The following is a 27,723-nucleotide window of genomic DNA, read 5'->3' as shown; positions in this document are numbered from 1 at the left end:
TTGTCCCTTTTGTGCAGCTTAATATGACAGAGGAAGGAAAGGGGAGGAAGAACCGTTATCTTCCAGATGATTTCGAGATAGACCCTGACTTCAAACGACTTGTCTCGTACAACACGACCGCTGTCCACATCCCTACGGATATTTATGAAGGCTGTAAGTTGAAACGCATATACACCTGCATTGTAGAAACATGCAAAATCTGTCCCATATCATCCACACAACCCTCTATTTTCAACAGTTATATACTCTAACCACCATATCTCGCCCTACTCTCTGTCTCTCTTTATCCCTTTCATCACTATGTCCAGTATCTACAGTACGTTCCCATGATACAGAGCTCAGCCCCCCAGCGCTGTCAACGCTAGGCCATTCTGGTCTATATATAGCTCAGATGCCAGTAACCCAATGGCCACCACACTCTAGCCCCCTCTTTGCCCTGGTCACCAGCTGCTCCTTTCCCTCCCGTTCACCACTAACCCCACTGACCTCTCGGGACAGTTCAACAGAACGCCAATGCCTCTGCCAGTGATAGGTCTCTTTATAGGTGCTTTACACTTGCATGAAGCCGTTCCCAATTTTTTGGTGTGTTTATTACACACTGACATACACACTGATAATTTACCCTATTGAGGATAACTGTACAGTGGGTGAATTTTTATGTAACTCGCCCATTTCAATTATATTAAGGATTAAAGATCGGCATAATTGTAGGATGTGTCTGCTTTAAGTGACAGGTGGGTGTCCGTGCACATTTCAGGACTAGCAGTCTGGAGGTGTAGTATCACTCTACATATTTACATACATCATCATTGGTAAACGTGGGGTTCAGGTGTCTTGTCCAGAGCACTTTTTTAATACTTGCTGATGGAGATCGGATGAGGGTGACCATGGTTCTTTGATTACTTCTGTTTTCTACTCACCTCACCATGCTGGCAATCTGATCACACAGGCTGAAAGTTTATCACATACAGGGCTATAACTTCATGGAATAATTGTCAATTCCTCCGTTCTGGAGCCTCTCCCAGCGCTTGACATAAAGCAGGACAATACACCGGACAGGCCACCAGTCAAACCAGATTTGACTTACAGTAATTAGATCTGGAATAATAATGAATGCTGGTAACAGCAATGGGGCCTGCCTAAACTCTTTTAAACAAATTTAAGTCATCAAGAGCTAAATAATTGGAGTTGTTTTCCATCCTTACAGTTACAAATGTGAAACAGACACTACTGTAAAATGAATGCTGGAACCAGGTAATAGCTTTTACATCAGTATCGTGGAGTGATTTTTATCTGTGACAATACTGATACCAATATAAAAATGACTGCATTTTTTGTCCTTTTGGAAACAGCAATATGTTAAACTGACATATTTGGACTAATGGTTGGATGACTATTCACGCCCACACACACACACACACACACACACACACACACACACACACACACACACACACACACACACACACACACACACACACACACACAAACATGTCCTCTAGGTTAGCCTCTTATTCTAGGACACTAATTAGAGTGCAAGGACAGTCTGACACACACATAGATAAGGATGCAGATATGTCTTGATGCATACAGAAACATACAGTATAGATTGTGCCTTCATTGCAGACACACCCAAAGAAATACACTTATCCTCTTTAAGTGAACACACTTATCCTCTAGACCTTCAGAAAATGGAGACACCATGAAGGGAATCTTGTGATGCAACAAAAGAGTGAATTATAAATTAGAAGTGGTGTGACCTGATAAGATAATCATGAAATCTAGATCAATCTAAGGAAACACTGTTTAAAGTAATCTAGTATAGCAACATTACATCATTGGCGCGTCATTGCTTATCATGATATCATTGATACATGCTACATTTAACAACACACAAACTCAGCAGGCATCAAAACAGTTAAACAATTTGCCTATACCCAGGCATGAGCTAAAAGCCTACTTGGTATTGATTGAGCATTCAATATCAATTTCAGTAATGATTGTCACACTGGGTTTGCTAAATGCAATGAGCCCGGTCACATGACTTTAATTTCCTTACACAGAGTCACTCCACATAAGTTGGACTATAAATGTGCAGAGTGACGGGCCTTTGAGGCCTCTGACTGTGCAGACATGTCATTTCAAAATGGCCAAATGCACTCAGTTATTTTTACAAGCAACAGATATAATGATGAAAGGGTAGGGGGGTGGGCTGGGATGCTGGAGAAGGGGGTTGTTCCTAGTCTGACTCATCAGTCTAATGCTCTCTCTCTGTAAACAGGCTGGCTTGCTTTCTTTCTTTCTTTCTTTCTTGCTCGCTTGCTTTTTCGTTTGAGATCATCTATAACAATTAGAATTGTGCAATTTTTCAATTCATTGCGAGCCATACATTAAAATGTAATTCATTTTAATTGAAATCCTTGGGCTGTTTATTTTTTTCCTCAAATTTTTAACATTTATTAGTCACTATTTTAAATGTCCTCTACTGCAGCACTCTGGCTTATTGGGTGTGTGTGATTTGTTCGACCGCTTCCATTTCTCAGGCAGGTGGTGGAGGGCGGAGTCTGGGTGGAGCTCCAGTTAGCAAAGCTAGGCTGGTGTTGGTGCTCCCTCTCTCCTCCTCTCTGTCTCCTAGAGCGAGCTGCCACATTGATGCCACTCTGACTGGCCTGCCCTGTGGGCGTTGCCATGACAGTGTGTGTGTGTGTGTGTGTGTGTGTGTGTGTGTGTGTGTGTGTGTGTGTGTGTGTGTGTGTGTGTGTGTGTGTGTGTGTGTGTGTGTGTGTGTGTGTGTGTGTGTGTGTGTGTGTGTGTGTGTGTGTGTGTGTGTGTGTGTGTGTGTGTGTGTGTGTGTGTGTGTGTGTGTGTGTGTGTGTGTGTGTGTGTGTGTGTATAGACACACCCTTGTTTTCTATCTTGTTGTGTGGAGGAAGGACTTGGTAACTTGATTAGGGGACTTCGTCTAGACAAGGCTGGCGTCCTTGTGGCTTTTACTGATGCTGAAGGAGAGATGTGTCATCCTCTTTGTCTCCTTCTTTAATTGCAGTAGACTTTCTTTGCAACCCCCACCCCTTTTCATTCTTTCATCTTCCTCTTCTGTTCTTCTGCATGGTTTGTTTTGTAGGTCCTTTCCCGTACCTTATTCCCTACTTATTTTGTCATGTTTATTCATTCTCACCACTTTCCACTTCTTCCTTTTCTTCCTTCTCTTCCTTCTCCTCAACTCCTCCCTCCATCGCTCATCCCTCGCTCCACTTTATTAAGCATATTAATAGTGGGTTGTGTGGAGACAAATGTGCTTCTGTCTTTCTCCCCCGCATTAGTGCTGCTGATTGGAATCTATTCTCCCTGCTGATCCAGTGTGGGTGGTCAGACTGGGATTCATTATCATGTTTATGTGTGTGCCTGCATGCACACATCAGATGAATCAGGGTTTGTCTCTGTGTGTCAATGTGTTTGAGAGAGTGAGAGGGAAAGAAGCTCTTGGGGTGTGAGAGTCGGCATGTGTGTGTGTCACATCGCATGCACCTACTGTATGGATCCCATGGCTGCGTGTGCGTGTCTTCTCGCTCATTAGGTGGATTGGTGTAGATGAGATGAGGGGAGAGCGTCAAGGCCTTGGCAGGAGATCTGAGACTCCTCTGATGCCCGTTTGCATCAACGCTGTGTGGCACCTGTCAGCCTGAGACACACAAGCACCTTGACGTGCTGAGATACTGTGACAGTGTGTATGTGAGCGTGTTTGTATCGAAGTCACAGCCCCAATGGCAAAGCCCACAGCGTGGAAATAGATTTTTCTTTTTGCACTCTTGTGCCACTTGATTCACGTCCTATTTCGTCTGCAGAGCTGGCTGCCAAACACTGATGTATCTTCATCCCCATCTCTCTCTACTCACCCCCTCTTCCTTCTTCTCACTCCTCTCAATTTCATTATGTCTGCGACCTGTGTCCTTGCAAAAAAGTTGGATGCCTACCTAGGATGTTCTTATCAGCTGATTGGGATTTCCTATCATGCTTGCGTGTCGCCAGAGAAGGTTTATTTCTTCTAATCCTATTGTGCCTATCCATAAAACTAATAAGACAGTAATGAAAGTAATGTCACATACTGCATTGCTGAATTAATTCTTGCTTTGGGTAATCGATATCAACAAGTGGAAACATATCAACCTCATGATCCAAGTGAGACATAAGAGGGCTTGACTGGCTGTAATTGCTCTTGGTTCTCACCTTTAGGACCTCGACACCTCTCTCATGCTACAGAAATAAACATGGGAGTCAAGTATGTGTGTGTGCTGGTATTATATCTCCTTTACCCCTGGCCATAGCTGTTATGAGTGTGTTGCGTGTCTCTACATCTTCATATCACCTTGGGTGGTTTTCACACATAGTCATGATAACTGCAATCCAGCCACAGACATTGCAACACGATGTGATTAAATGGCTATTTTTCTGGAGAGTTGATGTGTTGATATAGGAGAGAGACACATGCGTCATATGTCACTGTAATGCGTTATTCTAAATACTGGTTTCCCTGAGTGTGTCCTCCATATTCCCTTAATCGTTAAATATATACACTTTTCCGACTGTCTAGATAGAAAAATTGTGTTTTGATGCATAAATTATGTGTGTCTAGTATTTGTAGCTTTTTGCATTTCAGTGCTGAATGACTGTAAAAATGATGCACTGGAGCCAACGTCACAATCAGTAGTGAGTGGCGAAGTATTGAGTATAGGGTCCCTTCTGATACAATGATTGCAGGTTCTTACTGCAGCTCCCACCATCTAATTACTTTAAAATGCACAGGCAGTTTCAGCCACCAGCTATCTGATGACAGGGAACACCACAGGGCATTGATTGGCATGACACCGCGCAACCTTCTCCTCCTCACCTCCTCCCACCGCCTCCCACCGCCATCAACCTGATAAGTCACTGCCAGAATCCTGTCTGATTTGTTTTTGGGAGCATCTACAGGCCTCCCAGGGAATACTTAGTATCTTTATTCCAATATTCCATGTCTTCTCATCCCATGACTGATTCTGTAATGTTTTGTTAACTGTGTGATATTTGAATCATGAGAATTATGTAGACGGCATGTCTGGGCATCTTTGCTGGGTTTAATACCATCTGTAACAATTATATTTCAGTCCTCATTGTGAGGTGTTTAAATGAGGGACTCTCAGTTTAGTACCAATTATAAACTTCACTTGGGTCCAGCCAGAGTCTTGCAGGTTTTTGAAACCAGAGCCAACAAGCGCTGTAGTAAAACTGTTACCATTATCAATCCTGGACCTGACCCAACATGTTAATTAAAGCCCAACAACTCAACATATACCTATAAATTGTAGACTAAATGTCTGGTCATGCTAGAATTTACGATGGCTAATAAAAGTGGGGTAAAACGGATTCCACATAACTTTTTCACTGTGTATACAGTGCTGAACTTTGAAGGACCGGGTAACTGAAGAGTCAGATGTTGTAGCTTACTTAGCTGTGTTGGGGAGCGTACCTATGTTCCCCGGGTCCTATGTTCCCCGCTTTGTTTGTGACCTCGGAACAGCAGAACTTTTTTAAGAAAAGGGTCTGATGTTCCCCGCTTTTCACAGAATAGGTCCTATGTTCCCATGTCTGGCAAATAAGCCTATGTAGACCCTAACACTACCCCCTAGCCCTGACCCTTACTGTAACTTCTAACCCTAACAAAATGCCAAATTAAATCCATGAAGGCAGAGGCTTATGCGACAGGGGAACATAGGACCCGGGCAACATAGGGATGACCCCATGTGTTGTACCATCCACTTTTATTTAACTTACTCTCAAGATAAGATAAGATGAACCTTTATTCATCCCTGGAGGGAAATTCAGGAGTCAGAGCAGCAAGGAATAAGAAACACAGGCGAGGTACAAGATAAAAACAGAACAGAAGGGTACATGGTAAAAAATGTAAAGGATACAGGATACAGAGTGGATGACAGTGATAAACAGCCAGTGATTGAGATTCCAGCATGGTGTGGGTCAGCCTAAACTTTATGCACTTATGACTGTAGCAGTTGTTGCTGTAACAGTTGTTGTGGTTTGTTACATGTTTCTGACTCTAGATCTAGAACGTCTACTCTTTTATTTTGTTACACACATTATTTGTGTCAGTTAAAAATATCATTGAATGAAATAATGTACAATCCTTAGCATAGCAGCCTCCAGAGCTATTGTGACTACACTAGCATTTTTCCCCACTTACTCGCATGTTAAACGTTGGCTTGTCAGCTCCAGTACTCAAAAACTGGACTTGCTAATAGTCCCTTCATCACCAAGCCATGCACATCGTCTTATTATTTATAATTAAGTCTTTTTTCCACCCGAGGAAAAAAATGTGCTGAAATATCCACGTTTGTTGCTCTTAGTATACAAAAACACGCACCTTACCCCTGCTGTGTCCTACAAGCCATGACCTGACAAATAGAGCTGACTGGCGCTTGCATCGCTGCGGTGATACTTCCCACTTCTTCCTTTTATCATGGTGACCTCGAACAAGCAACAGACACAAAGTCACAGAGATGGATCTGTTTACACTGAAACTGATTTGTTCCAGTATTTGGCTGAGATTAGAGGACACTGCATTGCCACACCTTTTTGATATTGTTGCTGAGTGCTCATCAGTGGTGCCTGAGCTGCTCATTTGGTGCGTGTGCGTGTTGATGTGTTTGATGTATGTCTGCATCCAAATTCCTGCGAGAGACTTTAATGGGTTTACCAGTTTTACGCAGGGGAAACGCATAAAACAGACACAGTGAGTAGGGAAACAATCTGTCATTCTCTCCCTCACTCTCAGTCATTTGTTTAGTCTCTCTTCATCATCATACACAGACACTAATTACCTAATAGGTTTGGGCACTACATTGACTTCCTGCAGCTGCAGCTGGCGGGCAAATGAAATACTAAATGTGATCTTTCCTTGTTATTTCACTGTTCAATATGTGCAGTATGGGGGTAAACATGCTTCTTGTATGAGGTCTTGTTACACTGAGACTTAACTGATGTCACAGGGACCGGCAGGTCTAATCCATTAAAGGCCGTCCTCTGGGAGCAGACAGATGAGGCCTGAACAAATTGTTGCCACTTATCATCAGGACACGCTTTGCTCTACAATACCAAAGGGATCAATGTAAGGCCTGGGCTAAACTCTCCTTATCTGACAAAGCATGGAAATAGAGCTTTGATAAAGGAGGGAGTTGTGAGGAGGGGAAGGAGCAAAGAGCCAGGGGGAGTGTGAGAGCCACAGAACTGAGCAGTAAAAACAAGGGACAAAAAAAATATTTTCCTAGACTTTATGGCTGGGCATTGGTTCAACATGTTTTTCTTGGTGTCACTTTTTCTCCAAACACACAAGTGTAACTGTACACTGTGCCTACTCTTGCTTAGTTGGTGCTTCACACATTGTAATTCTCAGTCACGGATCGGTTTACAAAACATGTGTTTATTGAGCACCACACTGTCACACTACATCTGAACAATCATAGTACAAATGTGAATAAGTTATACAGTACAAAAAAATAATAATATACAAATGGCATGACTACAAACAGGACAATATGACAGAATACCTTGCTGGCTACTTGTCCCGAAAATACTTTTTTTGAGTCCTTAGAGTCCCTTTACAGTCTTCTGTTAATGTCCACTTTGGCTTCAGACATTAGCTACTAGGCTATAATCCAAGTGCAGAGTGCCGTAAGATCTGCTCACGTTGTATTAAACTTGCATACAGTGTATCAATTTAATTGTCCTAGAGAAACTACAAAGGAGGATGTTGGATTAATGTTAACATTTTTACCTGTTACATCACAAATGGGCTTTTGGTACAACATGACATTTTTGGAATATTGGGGCTTCACAGTTATGGCCTCCTGGTTTTCCCCTGTCTAGTCCCCATGTCTCTTTTTTCTTCTGCGATCTTAACTCTGTTCTTTGTTGTTTCTTTAATCCACTTGCTCTCACACGTACACATGTACACACACATACACACTTAGAGATGGGGTGATGAGTCATGCACAGCATCAGTTTGACATGCAGCCCACTCTCCCCGGCAGAGCACTGCCTTTTTTTTATCAAATAGATTGTTGGAGCATTAAGCCAGTAAGAGCTCCTGCAGACAAACTGGTAAACAAAACATTTACTGTATATCTGTCTCCCTAGTACCGGAAAGATGATTTTGTCTAATTCCAGAAATATCAAATTGAATCATTCTGTTTCTGCCTTCCTCTCTCCCCATTCTCCTCTGTTTTGAGAGCAAAAAAGTAATGAAAAGAAAGGAATGGAAATATCTCATCGTAGCAGATTGACATCAGTTTCGATATCTGTGAAAAAGGGTTCCTCTCAGCAGTCACTGTCGGTAGCCTAATATTAGCAAATCTCTGTGTGTTTGTGCTTATGTGCTTTTTATGCATTCAAGCTGGATTCCCCTTCTTCAGAATTGCTTTTTCAGAACAAATGGTTATTGGAAAGCCTTGACATTTCGTACTTGTGTGATTTTTATGGTTTTGTACTTTTTTTTTTTACTTCAAATGAGTCATTTAATCTTTCAGCCACCATCATTTTGAATGAGCTAAATTGGACAGAGGCCTTGGAGGATGTTTTCCGGAAAAACAAAGAGGAAGATCCCTCACTTCTCTGGCAGGTGTTTGGCTCTGCCACCGGATTGGCTCGTTACTTCCCAGGTGAGCAGCCCAACAGCCAATGGGGATACTTTATAAAGCCTGCTGACCTTACTTATGGTCAGTGTTGAGGTCAAAAATTGCCACAAAAGGGCCATTTCATCATGTTACAGATGCATGCAAAGACAAGGGCAACTCTTTTATATTAACTTTGGGCTGAGAGAGGCACAGCAGTCTTGAATAACTTTTAGAAAAAAACATGTATACGGTAATAACAATCTCTCATAATGTTCTGTTTCAAATATGCGCACCTCTTCATCAGCAAGTGCTGCAGGAATAAGAAAACACAGAAATGAGTTGATTGCACTCCCGGTTCCCTTGTCTCAAAGTCATTGGGTTTTGTGATTCGGGTTTGGGGTTAGATGCCTGAAATACGGTCTGTGGTTAACACAAGCTCAAGGTATTTTCATATTTTGTTCTACAACTTAAAATATGTCAGTAAATACCCCACTTGTAATTTCAGTTTGAATCTAGAGGTGGTGATGTAGTTAGCTTTGTACTTGTGCTGATTGCATTTACCCTTCAAAAATGACAAAAGTGGTGTTCATTCAGTGTCAAAACCTTTATTTCCCATATTGCTGAATGCAGAGGTACCTAGCTTGGCTCTGTCCAAAGTTTAGATTTTTATTTTGCAGATTAAATAAAGGAGATGCACGTCATTCAGTGAAGTGATTATTGGCAAATTATTGAACTTTGGAGGCAGGTTAGCTTTTTCTTCCTGCTGCTTCCAGCATGCTAAGCTAAGCTAATCTCCCCCTGGTTTGAGTTGCATAATAAACAAACAGAAATTAGAGTGGTGTTGATCTTCTCATCTAGAAAGCAAATACCCACAATTCTCTGAAAAATCCAACTATACTACTATACACTTTGAATGAATATTAAGCTATAAGAATTTAGATTAAACATAAGAGAATTTGTCCAGACACACATATTCAAGTTCCCTTAACCCAAGGTTAATGTGAAGTAAACATGCTGTACTTTCCCCATTTTCTTCCCTCTGCCAAATCCCAGCATCCCCTTGGATGGACACAAGCAATTCAGCCAATAAGATCGACCTCTACGATGTGCGCAGGCGGCCGTGGTGAGTGTAGACACTCATTATGGGATGTGCTGCTTTGTTTATGTGTCTCTAATCATCTCATTGTCAGGCATTTCTCTAGTGTTTGTCAAGGGCAAACATGTTGCTCATTCAATCTACTGTGTAATTTTTATATTAAACATTCATTTGCATTATTCGTGTTTGCATGTTGCATAAAGTGATTACACATAGGTGCATCTTTACACACAAACACACACACATGCAGAGTTTGAAACAATCAAATCCAGGTCTCTGACCAAAGTCTCTGACTCACTCAGACAAACACATCAGAGCACTAAGATGATTAAACCACTGCAGATCAAAGGGTACCAATACAAAAGCTTCATTAGTCTCCTAAAAATGAACAAGATTTGTCTGGAAGATCGGTCTTGTAACCACATTATTAAATTTCATTAGCCCCGTTGGCTACTGAGCATTTCAGCTCTGGACAAAGACACACAACTGTTTGTTTATTAAAGAAATTGGAGAAGGTAGGTAATTAGAGAATACAAAGGTCTTTCATATGCAAATAATAGAGAGTGATATTTACTTGCTTACTCAAAGAGAAATAAGACTGATGAGATTGCAAAATGTACAATCTCATCATTGTTTTTGTTCTGAAGTTTGTGTTGTGTAGATTCCTTAGAAATTGGCTTTCTGACTTTAAAGATATTTTCTGCTTTGTGTGTGTGTGTGTGTGTGTGTGTGTGTGTGTGTGTGTGTGTGTGTGTGTGTGTGTGTGTGTGTGTGTGTGTGTGTGTGTGTGCGTGTGTGTGTGTGTGTGGGCGTGTGGGCGTGTGCGTCTTTTCCAATTCTGTACACATGTCCATCTCTTTATGTGTTCAATATCCACGGCCTCTGTGTGTGCTTCTGTTATTACTCACCAGGTACATTCAGGGGGCAGCGTCACCCAAGGACATGCTGATCCTGGTGGATGCGTGAGTGATGACCTTATGATTCAGCTATTACAGTCAGATATTGTTTTCTTTTGCGCGCCAGAAGGCCCTGATGCTAACTCTCTGACTGCCTTGTACTCATGGCTACCCTCAGCACTAATGATGTGGCACTGGTGGGTGAATTCAACCTTAAAAGTTTAAGTTTAAAAGAGCTAAGATGTTCAGAGAGGATTCTGGAACATATATTTTAAAGAAACATACAAGTTGGACATTTTATAATTTCACAATGTCCTTTTCAAAACTGTGAAAGAGAATTACTTTCTCTATTTACTAAGGCCAAACAGTTGAAAACCTTTTCCATATATATAGAACTGCAAACCTACCTACCATTAACGTAAATATGTATGCACAAATTTATAGTTTAAATCTTATTAAGACTTTCATTCTGTCCAAAATCAATGAGATTGATGAACCACACTTTTGCACTAAGTGACAATTTTTCTTCATTACTACTAACATACTTGATCACACAGTCCAACTGTCCCGCTTAGAGCAATAGGTGTACAAGTCATACCGGACTTTCTGTAGTGGTATTACGAAGTTTAGGTTCACCTTTAGGCTGCATTATGGGGTTCCTCAGGGTTCAGTTTGTTCACCATCTACATGCTGCCAGTGAGACATCTCATAACGCAACATCAATTTTCCTATTTGGCTGTCCTTGCTGCAGCCCTGTCCTTTAATGCCTTTCTAATATTATTTTAAATGGGTGTATTTATTTCCTTATGACTGCCAATGATTCGCAGTTTCTTTACCCACTTCATTATTTACAACACCCCAGGGCACACAGTACAAGACAAACTCCTCACTGCACACAAGAACATGTGATTGTGAGTGTGATGATGTTGTCAGCATCAAAGTGATTTGTTTTAATCTTTCCACTCAGGTGTAATTTCATTGTAAATTACACTCATGGCTAAGTGACAACACAAATGTACAACGCTATGTAATCGGCACACAGAGGATTGATGAGGTGTATTAGACATTAAAAGCTATGTCCGTTATGCTTTGGTGAAGGGAAAATCCTCCACTCCACTCCTCATTTTTCCAGTTTCTATCCTCTTCTATTTTTTCACCTGCAAGCACCAATTAAGCGGGGTATATATAGGTCTAATGGTCCATCTATATTTAGCAACAGCTGTACAATATATGATGATTAAAGGAGACATTGCTGAACACTGATATTTTATTATTCATTAGCTTAGAAATGGTAATGGCACTAAACTCATGTCATTAATAAAGATTACTAATGATGCTTCTTTTTAATTGAAGAAACTTAGTCATGAGGTCTAATATATCTGCTTATAGCTCATAAATAGTTTTTTTGCCCTGGGGGCAGAAGCTTTTACAGATGGCAGTGTCAGTTGTTCAGCCTGATGAACTTCTTGGTACATAGTAAGATATCACTTCAACGGGCCACATTGCTATGTTTGGTATGGACACCCATGTTTAAGAGATCCCCTGACCCTGGCTTCAGTGCCCTGTTCAGGCAAAAGGTCCAGTTGTCTCATACAAAAGATATCAAAATGCAAATTGACAGATAGAAATAGTTTTTCTTAAAAGAAGGAAGGAGGAGACATGTTTTTTTTACTATGATATTGATTTATGTTGTAAACCACAGAACACCTTTGTTCCAAACTGCAGGAGCGGCAGCGTTTCAGGTCTCACCCTCAAACTCATCAGAACATCCGTCAGCAAGATGCTGGAGACGCTCTCTGACGATGACTACGTGAACGTGGTCTACGTGAGTATTCATGCGGCTAATACTTCAATTTCATCAACAATAGCTTATACAAATATTTACTTTACTCAGCTTTCCATCTCTTCAAGTTACTTCTTTTTTTTGTTTTGCAAAATCCTGTCCGTGAAGGCTTCATGATACTGTATGTGTATTGAATTTTCAGGAGCATACATTGCTGAATGTTAATGTAGACATATTTGTGCCTTGGCTGTTTGAGTCGCTTTACCCCTGCGGTTTGAGTCATTGGTTTAGACTTGGCAGTGACCTTTTGAGTGACTTAATGTACCGCACATGGATGGATCTTTATTGGCTTTATATGTGCATGGATGCATGCATGCTCATGTGCTCATTTGTCTGACTTAAAGTATCTCATATTTATACAGTATAAGTGTGTGAGTGTGCATGTGTGTTTATGTAGGGATATGTGTGAGTCTCGAGCATCAGAGCTCAATCCAAGTATGTGTGCCTAATAGAGCGAACACATGACACAGCTTGAGCCAACCCTGAAATGCCACAAGATAAGTTTGACAAATGAATGTGTACTGTATTTATGACCCATACTTTGAATCAGTGACATGTGATGGAAAAGGCACCAGCCTATTGGAAATTCTGTGGGAATCTTAGGCACCAAAGGATTAACTGACAAGGGGATTGAGGAAACAGTCATCCATCATCATTTAAGTATCCATTGCAGGCTGCATTCAGATTCATGCTTCCTATCAAAATTAGTTTTTACGAAGAAAAATAACACCATTTTAAGTGGTTATAGTGGTTATTTCCTTCCGTTGGAGACATTTGTGAGTAGTTGCAAAGTACTGCTAGAAACCACCTTTATCATGTTGCTAGGATACCTAAACCGCTGCTCTCTATTACTTTGTGAACATAGCTTGTGTTAGTTAGCTAATGTTGTTAGCCATCTAAAGAACAGACAATATGAATTTGTTTCTGTGAAACAGGAGTGAGGATAATTAACCAATGCTACCAAATTGTCCTTTTGTTTTTCTTATTTGCATTGAATGCAACAGAAGAAGGTCCTATTCTGCTTTATCTAATTAGACAAAGTTGGATATGTATCAAACACAATTATAGGAAAAGAAAGATTTGAAACAGTAGTTTAAAATTTTGGAAAACATGCTTACTGAATTCCTTGCCAAGAGCAAGATGACATGATCAATTCCACTCTCATATGTTTGTTTAATATAAGGTTACAGCTTGCAGCTGGTTAGCTTTGCTTAGCTCTGGCACATAACAAAGGTTACGATAATGTAACCCTAGTTCTCTATGGGTAATAATCTCCTCCAATAACGGCTCGCATTCACCCTCTGAAATTTGCATAAACATAGCTCGTAGCCAAACAGGACGTGCCTACCCGAATACATGTCCCACAGTATTTAAGACAGTACACCACTGTCTCCTATCCTACACCCTCTTCAGCAATTGTAGCTAGAGGGCTCCACCTGTGCTAATAGAACTAGGGTTACAATATCGTAACTTTCGTTCTATGTCACACAGGCAGAGCCTTCTACTGGACTCTATGCTACAGTGGGTGGAGCCTAATGAATGGACCTGTTGCAACATAACATCGGCCAAACCACACCGGCCCTTACCGGCTAAAGGCAGCGGCCCACCTCCCCATGCATATTCTAAGCCACAACAGCGGAGAAGTAGGGGGCCCCAGCCAACCCAGGTAGTATGCAACTAAGCAGGGTAGAGCCACGGTCCAGCAAAAGACAAGTAAAAGACACCCAGTGCACCACATTTACTGAGTGACTCTTTTCACCAGTCCTGTGGCATTGCAACAAGACATACACTGAAAAGGAGCCCGACACGTCCAAGAGATAGAACATATCGAACTAACTCGCCCCTCATTGAGATACCCAAAAAAATCTCACTCCAATTTCTTGCATCTTTGGCGTCAGATACATCATGTACTTGGATGTGCTTGCACTCTATCTGAAATCTCTTTCTTGAGCCTTATCTGCCTCCACTTTATCCTTCTCCCTAATGGCAGGGAACATTAATGATTTTTTTCTTTTGCCTTTCCAAATGAACCATTAATTCCATTTTCTTTCACTTCCCTTAATTAAGCTGTGGTTTATGTTTTTGTTTGGAATTTTTAAATCACCTAAGTGAATTGGTTTTGAAGTTGATGGAATAAGGCAGCGGTGTAATAAGTATGGCATCCAGCTCAGTTTGTACAGTAGACCTGCAAGAAGCATTTGAGGCTTTTGTAAAGAACACTCTGTTACAACCTTTCATATTAAAATCTAGTATTTAATGCTTACATGGTTTCACTAAGGCAATACATCTCTGTGTTTTTTTTAATGTAATATATAGGCTAATCACTATCTATGCTTTGCCCATGATGTAAATTCTGTGAGTCTGACTAAATGATTCTCAATGAGTCCTTTTTTAATGAGTACATTGTGCTGTGACTACCCCAAGGTCTCTCTCTCTCTCTCTCTCTCTCTCCCACACACGCGCGCGCACACACACACACACACACACACACAAATATACAGTAAACCATTGTGTGTTGGAACTTCATCTTACTTAAAATAGCTCGGACACAGTAATAAAAGCTCAGCCGAACAGCATACTGTATCTTCAGTCACTATCATAAGGCGTCTCATCTCATCAACCAGAGAAAGTGAATGCAATTCCTTAACCCAATAGTTAATTGCTTTCTAAACCTTAATTAAGTGAACGTGAATATGGTATGCGACTTTTTCTACATTTTCTAGTTCCATATATAATACTAAAATCATTCCTGGAAAGAACTATGTAGTCTGGTACTTATTACAGGAAAAAATGGAGTCAATATTCTTAGAGATTGTTTGCTTTCATAAGCAGTTGTTGATATTTGGAGTAATTCTTATATCTTAATAAATTGAAAACCAGTCAAAATCGCATTGTAATTTCCCTGTCACATATATGTTTGGTAAAACCTGATGGAGGTCCTTTTGTCCGTATCTTCTTCATATAAGGTGTTGTTTTTTGTTTTGAATGGTTTACACGGCTAGAAGGTTTTTTTTTTTTTGGTTTTTTTAAATGGCAGTTGCAAGTGCTGGATTGGCTGGATTAAATCTATCAAGTGACAATTATATCAAGGTATACCTACTCTGAAATAGGAGCTAAACTGACCACCGGCCAGGAAACGCCTTTTGATAGTGAACATAAAGTATTGTGTTCAGCTGCGCTTTTATTACTGTGTCTGAGCTATTTTGAGTCATGTTTTACTGTGTGTGCGTGTGCGTGCGTGCGTGCGTGTTAAAGACACATGTCTTGGCAGTATGTGCCCTGAAACTTCTGCCAACATCTTGCATAGTTAGACACAGTCATTGTGAGCTACAGCATCCTAAAAACCCCATGTGAATAACAGAAATATAGCAGAGATGACACATAGATTGTGTGAAAGTATCTCCTTGGCTTGTAGATCCTGGCTTTTGTGTTCTTTTTCTCTCTTGTATAATTTTGCTATTAACTACTTTGATATCTTTACTCCAGGTTTTTCATATGTTAAAATGTTCTCTGAAACACTTGTTTGTGTGTGTGTTTGTGTGTGTGTGTGTGTGTGTGTGTGTGTGTGTGTGTGTGTGTGTGTGTGTGTGTGTGTGTGTGTGTGTGTGTGTGTGTGTGTGTGTGTGTGTGTGTGTGTGTGTGTGTGTGTGTGTGTGTGTGTGTGTGTGTGTCTGTGTGTGTGTCTGTGTGTGTCTGTGTGTGTCTTTGTGTGTCTGTGTGTCTGTGTTTGTGTGTCTGCGTGTGTGCACCTGTTCCAGAGTGTGCATTTATGTGTTTTGCACGTGATCATGATTGGAAGGCTGCAGTGAAGGCCAAAACAGATGTTGGATATTAATGAGCCATGTCCCAGTCCACCATAGATGCAGTGTTTGTGTATGTTCATATTTGTGTGTGTGCATGAATTGATAAAGTTCCATCTGTTCCTCCACATTAACTATTCACCAATATTAATCTGATGACGCTTTATGTGTAGAGCTGTGTAATTGTTATTTAACCAGTTACAGTAACCTCTGTCTCTACGGTATAATCCATCCATAATCAAGCTCTTTGTTTTTTTGTTTTTTTTACCTCCTTATGCCACAATTTTCACATCCCCTCCTGCTCGTTTGCCAATCCTTCCTTCTGCTCCTATAGCTCCCTTTGGTCTGTGCAGATTTTGATTAAAACTGATTTATTTCCACATATGACAAATGTTAAGAAGTGTTATGAAAGTAGATTACTTTATAACATTTTGTCAATTGAATTTTAATTGATGTAAAATGGAGTTAATTTAATCCCTCTGATAAAACACTTCTTTTAAGCCAATCCTATATGTTTAAGGGACGCATGACTTTGTAGCGACGGGAAAACCAGCCACATATTTAACAGAAAATATGTGCAAGTGCCTTCCCTCCACTTCCCATCATCCCTCCTTCCCTCTTCCCTCCAGTTCAATGACAAGGCCACATATGCGTCGTGCTTTAAGAACCTGGTGCAGGCCAACGTCCGCAACAAGAGGATGCTGAAAGATGATGTGCAGAAGATCACAGCCAAGGGTATCACCAACTACAGAGGCGGCTTCGAGCTGGCCTTCGAGCAGCTCGCTCAGGTAATGTGTCGTGTGGGCGTGCGTGGTGGAATATTTTTGTGGTATCTGGCTAACATAAGGGCGTGGGAGTGTGTGCGTTTGGTGCACGGTGGTAGTAATGGTAACGTTGAGGCCGTCGCTGTCAATCTGTTGCATTTATTATTTCATGTCTTAACGTCTCCTTGGAATATGCAGATAATCCCAGAGGCTTGGTGAAACCCTGTGAAATTTATTTAGCAGTCTGATGTAAATTATGTCCATTTGATTTAGAATTTTCATTCAATTATGAAAATAATGATGGAAATAAGGACTCACTGACAATCCCAGTTGTGTTCTAATGAAGAGTGAGTATATGACTCCCTCTTGTGGTCATTCTAGATACTGCAATGCAAGAGTTCATGTTATTGGATCTTCTGTACTACCTTGAATTCATTTTGCGATCACTTCTTCAACCTGTTCCTAACAACAGTGTGTTGTTATTCACTTTCCTTGGGTAAGTGATTGAAATAGAAAAAGAATGCCTTTGTATTCCCTAGGTGAATGTGTCAAGGGCCAACTGTAACAAGATTATCATGCTTTTCACTGATGGAGGAGAAGAGAGGGCAGAGGAGATCTTTGAAAAATACAACCCTAAGCAAGCGGTAGGACTGCAAACAAGACAAAGATGTCCAGAGATTAGAATACAACAGTCTTTTATCACCATATTTAGGTTCTTGTTTTTTTCTTAATCCTCACAGGTGCGCATCTTTACATTTTCAGTAGGTCGGCACAACTACGACAAAGGACCAATACAGTGGATGGCCTGCGCTAACAAAGGTACAAGGTTGCACACAGCATGTATTCAGAAACCGTGCCTTTAAACGAGTCGTCGGGACTTCTGTACAGTTGTGATGTCACAACTGAATAAAGACAGTATATTAATATCTATTAAACACACAAGGAAACACAGGGCTATGTTTTCAATTATGACCATATGTCAAAGTACACATGATTTTATTTTATTTTAAGAACATCTTTATTTTACACGATCAGAAACGCGACAGAATAGACCTTTAAATTAATTTCAAAGTTTGTTTTGGTCAGCCTAAATTATAGTAAGAGGTGGGTGGTAAGTGGTGATTTTCAATAGGTAGGTTGTCAATTCCAGAATACTTTTATTTAAATTAGATAAATTAGATATTCATTAGATTACTAGATGGATGTTAATACATTTAGTTTCAGTTTTAAATTATGTAATGTGTTGTGTTGTCTTTTTTTCAGGGTATTATTATGAGATTCCATCTATAGGTGCCATCAGGATCAACACTCAGGTAAACTCACTCATACCATGGATATTTCATTTCTCCATAACTTGGCTGTTACTGTAGTTGTCCTTCACTCCATCTCCCTGGCTGACTTAACCAGTTGGGTATTATGCCCTCTTGTGGTGGAACGACTAACGTGCATGGAGCAAATTAAAAGTAAGGTCCTTCATCCTTCTTTGCAGGAGTACCTGGATGTTTTGGGCAGGCCTATGGTTAAGGCTGACAGAAGGGCCAAGCAGGTTCAGTGGACCAACGTTTACCTGGACGCATTGGTATGTAACGTGTTCTAACAGACAAATGTGAATACAGAACATGCTTTTGAGGCAAGTGTGGGAAAACAAAGTCGCAATTGTAAATCAAATGTGGAGCTCTGCAATAACGAGAAGAAATCTGTTTTCTGTTAGATGAAGAATTCTAGATAAGTCTTGTTCAATTATGCTAAACGTTGGCTGTTTATCATCACTCCAGTGGTGTTTGTGAGAGGATAGATAAACAAACATTATTTCAGAAATGCAGCATCAGTCAGTTTTTTTGTGATGCTTAAGCTTCTGCCAAACTTGCGGCGACAGTGTAGATAAGAAACCCGTCTGGTAATCTGAGCCAAATGCTTTGGATATTGTCATTCGTTCACTGATAAGAAGCTGTCAACTTTTTTGACTGTATTGACCTCATCACTACCAGAAGTGTCTCTGCCTTTTGTTACGGTTAACATCTTGTTTGTGGCTAATGTTTTTTATTTTATTTTTATTATTAATCCAATGTTTTAATCAGAATAATCCTATATTAAAACACCATTGAGTATTTTGTGAATCTATGCCATGAATGTGAATTATTCACTTACAACGCTAATGTCTATTCCATGTGTTTCATCTTCCAGGAGCTCGGCCTGGTGATCACTGGGACTCTGCCTGTCTTCAACAAGACCAACACAGGCTCCAAGGTAGACAAAAGACTACTTCTGGATTCTCATGTTTTATGTAGATTTGAATTTACATACATATTTTAATAAAACAGCTATTGTAAGACCTATGTTTTAAATTTCAATTTGAATATACGCTTATTTCCAGATTGAGTAATTCACTCATTCAACTGACTTACTGACTAAACAGTGTGTCCGACTTACTGTAAGTCTGACACTTTGACCCCATGGGAGAATTTAGGTCTGTGGTTTTGTGACACAACATAAAGTTTACCGGACTAAAAAAAACTATCTACTTAAATACTTTCATCGTTTACTTTTATCCCCCTCTTTGTTGTGGCTCTCCCTTATATCCTTTGTTGACGTTGAGGTCCCTCAGAGCGCTCTCCACAGGAAGACATTCTCGCATGTCATAAAGTAAAAAAAATCAAAAAGAGATCAAACCTGAAGATCGGAGAGACAAATGATCCGGTAGCTAAGTGCTTCAAGATGAGTTTACAAGTCTACCTCGAAGGACTCGGGGTTACCTCCGCTACGGCTGTAGACGAAGGCTGGAAATGCCTTGTCAGTGACTCATGACGGCATGTAAAGCTTTTGGCAAAGAGACTGTCCAGATTTCTATTGCACCCCATTTCCTTGAAATCCTTCATATTACACAGAGGGACTTGACTCATCCAGAAAGAACAACAGGACTCATAAGTGGGTCTTACAGTGACTCTTACTACCCCTGACTTCCTCTTCTTTTTCCCCCTATGGTTTTCTCTCAGAAATCTCAAAACCAGCTCATCTTGGGGGTTATGGCTATTGATGTCTCCCTGGACGATATCAAGAGACTGACGCCACACTTTACTGTAAGAGCATGCACCACATAAATAAACATATACGGAAACCAGTCTGTAGTCATGTCTCCCTATATATATATTTTCCTTTTCCTGTAGTTTGGACCGAATGGCTACTACTTTGCCATTGACCCAAATGGATATGTGCTGCTTCACCCTAATCTCCAGCCACTGGTAAGCCTATCACTCCACTTTAAAGGTCCTATATTGTAAAAAGTGAGATTTCCATGTCTTTTTTTTAATTATAAAACAGGTCAAGGTGCTATGTAAATACTGTGAAAATAGGAAAACACTTAATCCACAGAGAAATGAACACAGCCTATATTCAGAAACTGTGCTTTAAAGAGCCGTAAGGACTGTGTATAGGTAAAAAGTGCCGCTACAGTGCCATTACAGTCAGGCTGTAATGGTGGTGCAGAAACTCAGAGGATGGAAATCCAGAATACTGGGCTTTTTCAGGAGGGGGTCTCAAAGAGACAGGCGCTAAAACACAGCATTTCATACGGAGGGTGAATAGAGGTATATTCAAACAGACAGGATGAGAAAAATAATGTGTTTTTGTGTCTTGACAATCAACAGATACATGTCACAATACGCGCCATCGCAGAAAGATTCAATATCACTGTTGTCCTGCATGGAGAATATGATTTAAGCAACAAACTGACACAGAACATAGTCACTGCTGCTTGGTATTACCATGGTGACTTTGTTTGTGTCATTTGGCTGACTTTCCAGTGCTTTTTCTAAAATGTCCCAATCACTATGGGTCCAGAATGATGTTTGCGGAGACATGACAAGATGTTTCTCAGTGACCTCTGAGATACGTGCTCTTCTTGCAAATTCTTAAAAAACATGCACACATTGGTCACAGATGATTACCACATCCAAACGTTAGCATCAGCAGACACAATTTGTCCATAATTAGTTCCCTGTTCAAGGCAACAAAAATGTAAGTATCAGAAACAGAAGATCAATAACTCATGTGTATTGTTCCTTTGTCCTTCTTTGTAGTCAAAGCCCACAGAATCTAAATTATAGTACGTACCACAAACTAATTGCTTGCATTTCTATGTAGACTGCCAAGTTCCACGAACCTGTTACACTGGACTTCCTGGATGCAGAGCTGGAGAATGAGATCAAAGTGGAGGTTTGGAAAATAAATTACTCCCAACTTTTAGGATTCCATGAGCTCATATTAGAAAAATAGCACTGTAATTTCTGATTCTTATCATTTTCATTTCCTTTTTTAAATTGGTTAATTCTTTATATTTGATTATTTGGTCAAAAGATCAGGAAAGAAATGATCGATGCGAAGACGGGGAATTACACAATATCTACTTTGGTGAAATCCCAAGATGAGGTAATTTTATATTCAAAGGATGTTGGCATATATTGCAGTTCAAAATCTATTTTCTCATATATTGTAACATGTACTGACCAAACTGTTGCCCTCAAAGCGCTACATTGACTTAGGTCAGAGGACGTACACCTTTGCACCAGTGAAGGGGACAGATTACAGGTAAATACCATGCAGTATGTTGAGTATGAATTGATAAATCCATCGCATGTGTTAAGTACTTTTGAGCAAACTTGAGTCGAGAAATAGAGAAACTCCAGATGCTTTGCACTGACACAGTTTGCAAATGTTCTTCATAATTGCATAAACCATTCTGTTCTCTTTGGGATTTGATCTTGACTGTGGTCTTAAGTTCAGGACAAAGTCCAGGTGTAGTTTAGTGATCCAGGTGAAGCCCTGAGGGGCCAGTGTTCATGACATATGTTGGAAAATTCAGCCTACTGCTAAAAAATGCTTAGCAGGACTCACTGAAAGATTGGCTATATTGATTATTTTATAAGAGGGAAGCATGCAATGTTTTTTTAATATGAGTTGGTAGGTTGTTCAAGATTACGTGCATGCAGTTTATGTCTCAAACAATGAAATGCTTACTTGATTTAATAATGCAGTAAAATAACAAAATAGTTGTAGAACAGAAGTCTTAAGGGATTGTTCTGTTTCTTTTAGAGTGGAGTTGTAACGGTTTCTTCTCCCTAGTCATTCAGTATTACCTACAGTGAATGGCGGTCGGCACACCCATAGTTTGGAGAAGCAGCTGGACGACAGGCATGGAAGCGAAGTTAATTCTGTTAGTTCCTAACCCTTTAAAACACCATAGTTGCACAGCAGGAGTCTGTAGCGCGCCTGCACTGTGGGCCCAACAGTAGTGCCGATCGTCCAGGTATTTTTAGATGCAGAACTTTTTGGCTTTGTGCACCACTGAGCAGCTTTCATAGGAACGAATGGGGCTCTGTTAATACACCACAGTAGTGCATTGCTTGGCTTCCATGCTTCTCATCCTGCTTCTCTAAACTGGGGGCGTGCAAACCGCCATTTAGGTAATACACTGACTATGGAAAAGTGCCACACTTAACTAGTGTTTTTAAATGGCAATTTACAGTATATGGCAAAACCATGTACAAATACATACTGTTATATTTTGTGTATGTGTCTCTCAGCCTGGCCCTGGTCCTTCCTGACTACAGTATGCATTACATCAGGGCCAAAATCGCTGACACAATCACCCAGGCAAAATGTAAGTGCCATCTAAAGCAGTTCAATCGCTTGTGTCATTCTTAGTTTTTCCACAATTAACATTTACCATCCATTAATACAGACAGTAGACAAAAGTTGCTGCTTGGAAAATGACTGCTTATCATCTCCAGTGACATCATTACTCTCCATGTAGGGCTGTGAAACTTGTGCCTCAGCTTATGGTTCCTATCAATCACTTAAAGTGCCAAACGCAGATATATGTACACAACCAGATACATCGCCACTACCCCTGCGTGCCCTGCGAGACAAGTGGCTCCAGTGTCCCCTTTCACACATATAGTACTCATCAATTCATTTACAACCAAGTACCTAACTACACACACACACACACACACACACACACACACACACACACACACCATGTGTTTGTGTGTATACAAGTTTCTGCATGTGTATGTGTTTATGTTCAAGCCATTTGGACATCATACAGTGAATTAAGGGTTCCATATGTGTGGCGTTATCGTCTCATGTCTCTTTTGAGCCCTGTCGTTCCCACTAGTAAAATATGACATTGAGTCATAGTGTTTTATAGTGCGTGCGTGCGTGCGTGCGTGCGTGCGTGCGTGCGTGCGTGCGTGCGTGCGTGCGTGCGTGCGTGCGTGCGTGCGTGCGTGCGTGCGGTCCCATGGTCTGTAAGTTTGCTGGTCTGGCTGGCCACAGTCAATCAAGAGAATCTTCTGGTTTAGTACGACCTTAATATGTTTTTTTTTTAAAGTATTATTAGCATTATTAGCATCTATTTCGAAAGATCATACAAGATAAGATAAACATTATGAGTCTAATTTCCCGCCTTTAGTCAGAAAAGTTCTGAAAATGAACTGGCAAAGATTTGAAGCGTGCATGACATCTATAATTCATCACAGTGAACATTTCATCACCTATATTTTTTCTAGCCAAGTTTCATTTAGTGCAGTTGTGAGTGTGGACTAGCTTCAAAACTCCCATTGGTGGTGGTTTTAATGTTGTTCCAAGGTATGAGATGTAGTTGTTGGCTTAGCAGCAACTATGTGAATAAAAGAGACCAGAGGACACAAACATGATTTTCATTTTATTTTCAATATTATATGGATTCGGTCATTATTGCTGTAAACTGGTTCGGTTTTGCAGCTGACTCTGACATCTGGACTTATCATTGAGCTCACCGACAGAGAGAGTAAATAACTTTGACAGAATGAAGGCTACGAAATGCAAGTCTCCGCAAGTTGATTTTCACACTGATAGCAAACAGTGGCTGCTTAAATGGTAGGGGGACAAATGGAAACTGTGCAGTGCACTATGCACACAGGCGTGACTTGAGTTGAATCCCAGATCCCAAAATCCCAAAAGTGGGATCTGAGTTTGTAACACGACATAAAAATGTGTTATTAACCACTGAGCCAAATCTGAATAAAAACATCACCAAGTATGAAAAAATAAGGTTTCAAAATCATAAAAACTAAGCAGAAGTCTCTTCTCTGAAACGCAGGGGGCATGTTCACGTAAGGCACTGAAACCACGCCCAAACGCAGAAGAGGTGCAGCCTCATTCAACTGTCAGTTATGGTCTGAAAAATGAATGTTTCATCCAGCTGCAGGAAGAGAAAGTGACACTTGTTAGTTTTAGGCTTACTATAGTACTGTAAGTCACACCAAAGCATCTTGACAAAGTATGAGCATGTGAAGTGGGTCTTATGTTAGGATGGGGTTGTGATTGCGATGCAAATGTCCATTAGCACGTTAATCGTAATTGCCATTATGTGCATCGAGCTAATGACTTTTTAAGGACGCACTCACACTGTCCTTCCGCACCGCTCCCCGGGCTTTAGGGTACTTGTCCCCCCTCCCTCTCCCCCCGCGCCCCAGGCCCGTTTGTACTCACATTGCCTGGGCTTCGCGCAAATGCTTCTTGCTGTCCATACGTCATCGCGCCGTAACACGAACACCAACGTGAACCTTTCACCGCCATTGTTGTTGTTGTTAAATGTCCGCGCATGGTCCGTCCTTCTATTTACTATGTCCGAACAGGCGCACATAAATAATATCAGAACCGGCGTAGGCATCGTGCTCGTGCTCGTACACGTGCACGCTCGTGTTCGTACATGTGCAAACGCGCTCTACAAAAGCCCACCTCTCTCAGACGGGCTGTGGACTGGCAGCAGTTAGCCGAACAACCGGTTTTGGCCCAGTGCGGAAGGACAGTGTGAGTGCGCCCTAAATTTACTTTATTGATTGTAAATCAGTAAAAATTGCAGTGATACAAATGAGCAGTAATATCTAATGGACTAAGCACTAATATTTGCCTCATGGTTGTAGCAGTTATGCTAGCTATGGGAGTTATGTTTCTTGTTAGGAACCACAGCTTTTAGGCATTTTTCTAATTGCTTGCAGACACATTTGAAAAAAGGCACCCTCATGCAGTACAAAGTCAATGGAAAACGGTTAATTGTTTCCCCTCCAGTGTGGGCTCCAGTGCGTCATCAAGCCATGATTTCAGGCAAGCCCAAAAAATGCTAAAGCCCAAAAAAATGTGAAAAACTGCTAAACGCTCTTATTCCATATTTCCTTATTACAAGAATTACAGTCATTTTCTTATTTACCAAAATGTATAATGTGTTGTGAAACAAATCCCTGAATTATACTTTACCCGGACTTTAACCATAACGACTACAATGCCAAACCCCAATTTTAAAGCCAAGTCTTAACCCTACAATTCAATGGATACTCAAGCTAAGATGGTTTTTGTCCCCAAGTAGGAGGGAAGTCCTCCTAATGTGACTGCATGAACAGATTTCTGTCCCCACAACATCATTAATACACATATTCACACACAAATACAAACATTACCTCATAAACCCCTTGCACCGTCCACTTAAAACTTACTTAAACTCTGAGTGTTTTGTACTTTATATACAATATTCTTATTCAATGCTCATTTGAATAAAATATTGTGTGTTGGCTTATTTCCTTTACTGCTCTATTTTTTCAATTCCCTCTTTCCTCTCCTCATCTTTTTATCCTCCTCCCTCCTCCCTCCTGTTCTCCTGCCCTCCTCAACTCTTTACCATTCCTGGTGTGTTGGACCCCGTGCAGCATTTCTGGGCAAGTATTCTCCTCCTGTGCTTTACCTCATAACCCCTGTCTCCTAACACTACCAGCAGACTTTGGATGTGACTACACTTCTAATTGTTTCGTCATTTCTCAGACTCACGAACACAGAAGCATTTTGTTTTCTGTTTCTTCTTCGTTTAGCGGCTTCTGATTAATGATGACTATTCTGTTACGCTGAATCAAGCTGGTGTCTGCTCTAAGAAACAGCGCTTCGCATGCAATGCCCACACAGCGTGTCGCAGATGGTGTGTGTATGTCTGTGTGTGCATGTATGTATTTAACCCCCACCTGTTCCAATGGCCCTCAGATGTGGTTTTGGCACTAACCAACTGTAGCAGGAAGAACAGAGGACAGGATGTTTGCATTATTTAAAGGTGAAGCCATAAAGGAGAAAGCTGTGAGTCTGTACCTAAAACATGAGTCTGTGCTTTTCTTTAGTCCTCTATTTTTGACTCACTTTGAGTTTAACAATAAATAACACCTAATGAAAGACAGGATGCCTCTTAACACACTAAGCTTAAACTCTTCTGTTCGCCCTTCTGTGTGCTCTGTCATCCGTTTTGTCTTGTTTGTGTTCATCAAAACCAAAATCTGTTTAAGGTTTGTGGTTTAACTGAAACTGCATCCCGATTTTTGTCTTCTCTGCAGACGGTGAATATAAACGTCCATTAACAAAAACTCAAGTGAACTTGAAAACATATCATGCCCCAATTCCCACATCTATTTGTCATGCATTTGTTAAGTCAGTAAGGGTTCTCGTCCTGCTGTGTGTGAGATTGATTCATGCTGAAATCCACTCACATTTTAGATGGATTGCACCTGCGTGTCTTAGATATGGCACTGATTCAGTTTTTCACAAAGGTGGCAGGAATGTCATTATCAGTGTGAAAAGGCTTTTGAGAGTGCAGAAAATATAAGCCGTCGTCACTCCCCAAATCTCACTGCTATCCATCATTACTAGATACATTGTTGGATTAGTAAGTGCTGACCGAATATCAAAGAAAAAACACATGGGTGCAATTATTCCTCAATCATGACCACCAAAGAGGACAAGGAGTAGCCCATGTCGTCATGAGAAATTTTCTGTACAGTATAATCAACTGTCAACACAACATGCTTTGGAGAATGTCAGAGGAACATTAAGGTTATGAGCTGTGGTTAATATCCCTCCTATGTGCAGTAATGTAATGCAAAAACATTGCTGAAGTGCACTAACTCCACAGCTTTACCGTATCACCAAAAGAATGCTAATAGTAATGCTAAACACACATCTAAATCATAACTTTAAAACCATCTGACCACATTTTAAGCTTCTCTTTGTGTTGTCCATCAGCACTGTCTCCATTTACATCCAAAAGCCTAAAACCTTTTGTTTGGAGTGCAATATTTCTATTCAGGACTCGCTCTGTGAATAAAATATTGTGTCACCTTTGACTCCTGTGGTTTTACCCTGTCTTTTTTTTCCCTCCACTTTCTTCTCCCTCTCGTCTTTTCCTCCGTGGTGGATGATTCTCCCGTTCGCTCACTTTCTCTCTGCTGGGATTTTTTTCCACTCCAGGGAAAGATGGCAAGTATTTTTTCTTTTCATTTCTCTCCTCTTATTCTTGAGCCTTGTCAGTGATTTACCCATCATGTCTGGCCAAGCCTGTTTTGTTCCTTCTTATTTATACCTGATTTTAAGCGTTTTGTGCAAGACTTTTCTTCAGTGTTCCATTTCGGTGCAGTGTAAAACTGTCCACAACTTTTGCTTAAGATTGCTTAATTTTGTTTTCTTCTTCTATGTGAGTACCAACCCCTGTGTTTACAAAGCTAACTAAATATCTTAAACTTAAGACAAAATACATATTTGGCCTCTGTCCTGTAGTGCTATTTATCAATCTAAGTTGTTTTTGTGTGAGT

The 27,723-nt window shown here is 40.6% G+C and overlaps 1 protein-coding gene across 1 annotated transcript in view; it reads left to right on the top strand.

Moving 5' to 3' along the window:
- LOC310962371 (voltage-dependent calcium channel subunit alpha-2/delta-1-like) overlaps positions 1 to 27,723 on the top strand; it is a 92,284-nt gene that overhangs the window by 41,158 nt on the left and 23,403 nt on the right. Inside the window, exons 6-22 of the mRNA XM_083934815.1 lie at positions 18 to 153; positions 8,577 to 8,708; positions 9,717 to 9,786; positions 10,671 to 10,721; positions 12,381 to 12,480; positions 16,928 to 17,086; positions 17,602 to 17,706; positions 17,803 to 17,881; positions 18,326 to 18,375; positions 18,552 to 18,641; positions 19,247 to 19,309; positions 20,056 to 20,139; positions 20,227 to 20,301; positions 21,203 to 21,274; positions 21,416 to 21,487; positions 21,585 to 21,646; positions 22,642 to 22,718. Coding sequence (XP_083790941.1) covers positions 18 to 153; positions 8,577 to 8,708; positions 9,717 to 9,786; positions 10,671 to 10,721; positions 12,381 to 12,480; positions 16,928 to 17,086; positions 17,602 to 17,706; positions 17,803 to 17,881; positions 18,326 to 18,375; positions 18,552 to 18,641; positions 19,247 to 19,309; positions 20,056 to 20,139; positions 20,227 to 20,301; positions 21,203 to 21,274; positions 21,416 to 21,487; positions 21,585 to 21,646; positions 22,642 to 22,718 — 1,477 coding nt within the window. The remainder of the gene's footprint in view (positions 1 to 17; positions 154 to 8,576; positions 8,709 to 9,716; positions 9,787 to 10,670; positions 10,722 to 12,380; positions 12,481 to 16,927; positions 17,087 to 17,601; positions 17,707 to 17,802; positions 17,882 to 18,325; positions 18,376 to 18,551; positions 18,642 to 19,246; positions 19,310 to 20,055; positions 20,140 to 20,226; positions 20,302 to 21,202; positions 21,275 to 21,415; positions 21,488 to 21,584; positions 21,647 to 22,641; positions 22,719 to 27,723) is intronic.

This window comes from Echiichthys vipera, assembly GCF_963691815.1.
Source record: "Echiichthys vipera genome assembly, chromosome: 20".
In the NCBI taxonomy this organism is placed as follows: Eukaryota; Metazoa; Chordata; class Actinopteri; order Perciformes; family Trachinidae; genus Echiichthys; species Echiichthys vipera.
This window is presented reverse-complemented; position numbering and strand designations above follow the sequence as displayed.